The 2776-nt window shown below is 66.0% G+C and overlaps 1 protein-coding gene across 1 annotated transcript in view; it reads left to right on the top strand.

The window, feature by feature from the left end:
• The window catches only part of EMIHUDRAFT_115915 (hypothetical protein), a gene marked incomplete at both ends in the record, with an annotated part of 3553 nt that extends 1235 nt beyond the window's left edge, over window positions 1-2318 (top strand). The window contains 10 exons of the mRNA XM_005776764.1: window positions 407-605; window positions 683-748; window positions 931-1044; window positions 1120-1227; window positions 1261-1274; window positions 1430-1500; window positions 1573-1704; window positions 1894-2013; window positions 2098-2127; window positions 2235-2318. Coding sequence (XP_005776821.1) covers window positions 407-605; window positions 683-748; window positions 931-1044; window positions 1120-1227; window positions 1261-1274; window positions 1430-1500; window positions 1573-1704; window positions 1894-2013; window positions 2098-2127; window positions 2235-2318 — 938 coding nt within the window. The remainder of the gene's footprint in view (window positions 1-406; window positions 606-682; window positions 749-930; window positions 1045-1119; window positions 1228-1260; window positions 1275-1429; window positions 1501-1572; window positions 1705-1893; window positions 2014-2097; window positions 2128-2234) is intronic.
• Window positions 2319-2776: the final 458 nt, after the last annotated feature.

Genomic DNA, 2776 nt, shown 5'->3' with positions numbered 1-2776 from the left:
ACAAACACACACACACACACACACACACAGGGGGGCACACACACACACACACACACAGGGCAGCAGATCCGAGGGACAGGAGGACGTGAAGACGCAGGCGGCCAGTGAGTCATCCCTCCGTTGTTGTTTTCTGTTCTAGGCCCCGCCCGCGCAGCAGATCCGGGAGACCGACTACTCGGTCCTGCGGGCCCCGCCCGCCCCGCCCCCCGGCAGAGGGGCGGAGTGGGGCGGCTTCCCGCACGGCGCACACGGCCCGCGCCCCCCGCCGAACCGCCGGCCCGCTCCCCGCCAACTGACAGCCGACAGTCGACACTTCGTTGGTGTTTGATAGGCCCGCGCCCCCGCCGCCCGGCTGGCCGTAGCCCTAGTCAATGAGTCATGATTAACACCTCGCGATAATGAGTAGGCCGCGCCCCGCCGCCCGGCTACCCGTACGCTCCCCACGCCCACGCGGCGCCCCCGCACCCCGGCGCCTTCCCTCCGCCCGGCGGCGCCGCGGCGGCCGCCGCCGCCGCCCTCGCCTCTGGCGGACCTGGGGCTGCGGCGGCTGCTGCTGCTGCTGCTGCTGCTGCGGCGGCGGCATACCCTTACGGAGTGCACCCGGGGTACCCGCCGCCGCAGCAGCAGCCCCGCTTAGTTCTGAGCGATCGCCCGCAACATCTCCGTTGCGATTCATTGACAGGTACCCGCCGCAGCAGCAGCAGCCGCAGGTCGTTGCGCCGTACGGGACCGCTAACGCGTCGGGAGGGTGCGGCGCACTGCCGAGACACTTCCGAGACACTTCCGAGACACTTCCGAGACACTTCCGAGACACTCCCTATGACCCTTCCGAGACAGTTTTCAAGGACACTCATATCCCCTTTCCTACGACACCTCTCTACGACGCCTCCTACGCCCCCCCCCCCTTTCACACCGGGCCGCTGTGAACAGGTCAACTTCGGAGCAGATTTCGCTGCCGGACCGCTTCGTGTCTGGGCTGATCGGGCGCGGCGGGACGAGCATCAACAGCCTGCGAATAGTTAATAAGTACTTAGTCATTAACTGGTAATCAACAGGCGCGGCGGCACCCGCATCACGGACCTGGTTATTAACTACTGACTATCAATTAATAATTAACAGGCGCGGCGGCACCAGCATCAAGGACCTCAGCATGCGGTCGGGCACGCGCATCCACGTCTCGCAAAAGGGCGAGCCGAGCCCCGCCCCGCGCTACCCTCTTGCTGATTGGTTACTGACTGAGCACTTCTTAATTATGAATAGGCGAGCCGAGCCCCGTCCCGGGCGAGCAGACTGGCCGCCCTCACCGGCACGACCGCCCAGTCATTGTGAATTACCAGTCATTAATTACTGATTAGGCGAGCGGCTCGTGACCGTCATCGGCATCATTTATTAGTTGTTAATTAACGGGTAGTCATCACTGGTTAACTAGGCGAGCGCGTCGTGACCGTCACCGGCACGCCCGCCGCCGTGCAAAAGGGCAAGGAGATCATCTGGCACCGCGTGCGCGCGATTTACTCGGAGTCGGGGCCGGACTGAATTGAGGCGGACTCATTCCTTCTTAATTAACTGTAGGTGCGCGAGATCGAGTCGGAGGGGGCGGCGCGCGCGGGCATCGGCGGCTACAACCCGGAGACCGCGTACGGCGGCCAGGCCTACAAGCCGCCGCCGCAGCCGGCACACTTGGTCAACCACCCGCAGTACCAGGTGCTGCTCTCCTCGCAGCTACCCTCCGCCGCCCTCGAGGAGGGGGTGTGGACGGCGTCTCTTCACGGCTGACTCGTGTGTGGACAGACCGCGCTGCAGTACGGCCTGATCCAAGAGCAGGCCGTTCATTCGTAATTAATTGTCATTCACCCGCCACTAATTGGTGAGTGCGGCCTGATCCAAGAGCAGGGAGAGCTCAACCCGCTGCCCTACAACCCCGCCGCCCCGGGGGCGGCGCCGATGCCGGCCTCTGTTCCGGGCAGCTTCGACCCGGCCGCGTACGCAGCGCAGCCCGGCACGGGCCTTGCGGTTGCTCAGTTAATGAATAACAGTCCGCGAGTACTCGTTCTTAATAATGAATTAGGCACCGGCCCGGCGGTGCCTTCGACGCAGGTCGCCGTCGCGGGGACGGTTCCACCGCAGGTGACTGCCTTGAACCATGCTAGGAATGGGCGGGAGGGAGCCGTGCTAGGATTGGGTGGGAGGGAACCACCAGCTTCCCCCCCCCCCCCCCCCCCTTTTCTCCGCAGGTGGCTGGCGCGTACGGCGGGAGCGCGTGGGGCGGCGGACTCTCCCAGAGCGCGTTTGGCGGCGCGAGCGGGTACAGCTGGTGAGGCGGAGCTGCGGGCAAAGAGCGAGGGGTGGGGGAGGGGGGGGGCGACCCTTTCCCTTGGGGGGAGAGCAGGGGGGGGACCCGGGGGGGGGGGGGGGGTATTCAGGGGAGGGGCCCCCCCCACTTTTGGGGGGGGGCCCCCCCCTCCGCCGGGGGGGGGGGAACCGGCCCCCCCCCCCTCCCCCGGAGGGTTTTGGAACCGGGGGAATTTTTGGGGGGATCCCAATCCCCGGGATTCCCCCCGCGCATGGGCCTGGGACCCTGGGATGCCTAAACCAACCAGGAGCCCGGGGTTTTTTGCCCCCCCTATTTTAAACGCCCCCCCCCCCCCGAAACCTTAACCCCCCGGGGGGGGACCCCGCCGGCCCCTTTCCCAAAAAAATTTTTTTTTAACGAGGTTTTGCCCCCCCACGTCCAGGGGGGGTTACTGCTGGGGGGGACATGTCACCCCCCCGGGCT

The sequence above is a fragment of the Emiliania huxleyi genome (genome assembly GCF_000372725.1).
Source record: "Emiliania huxleyi CCMP1516 unplaced genomic scaffold EMIHUscaffold_272, whole genome shotgun sequence".
Taxonomy (NCBI): Eukaryota; Haptophyta; order Isochrysidales; family Noelaerhabdaceae; genus Emiliania; species Emiliania huxleyi.
Note: the sequence above shows the minus strand (reverse complement) of the source record. Positions and strands in the feature narration are given on the sequence as shown.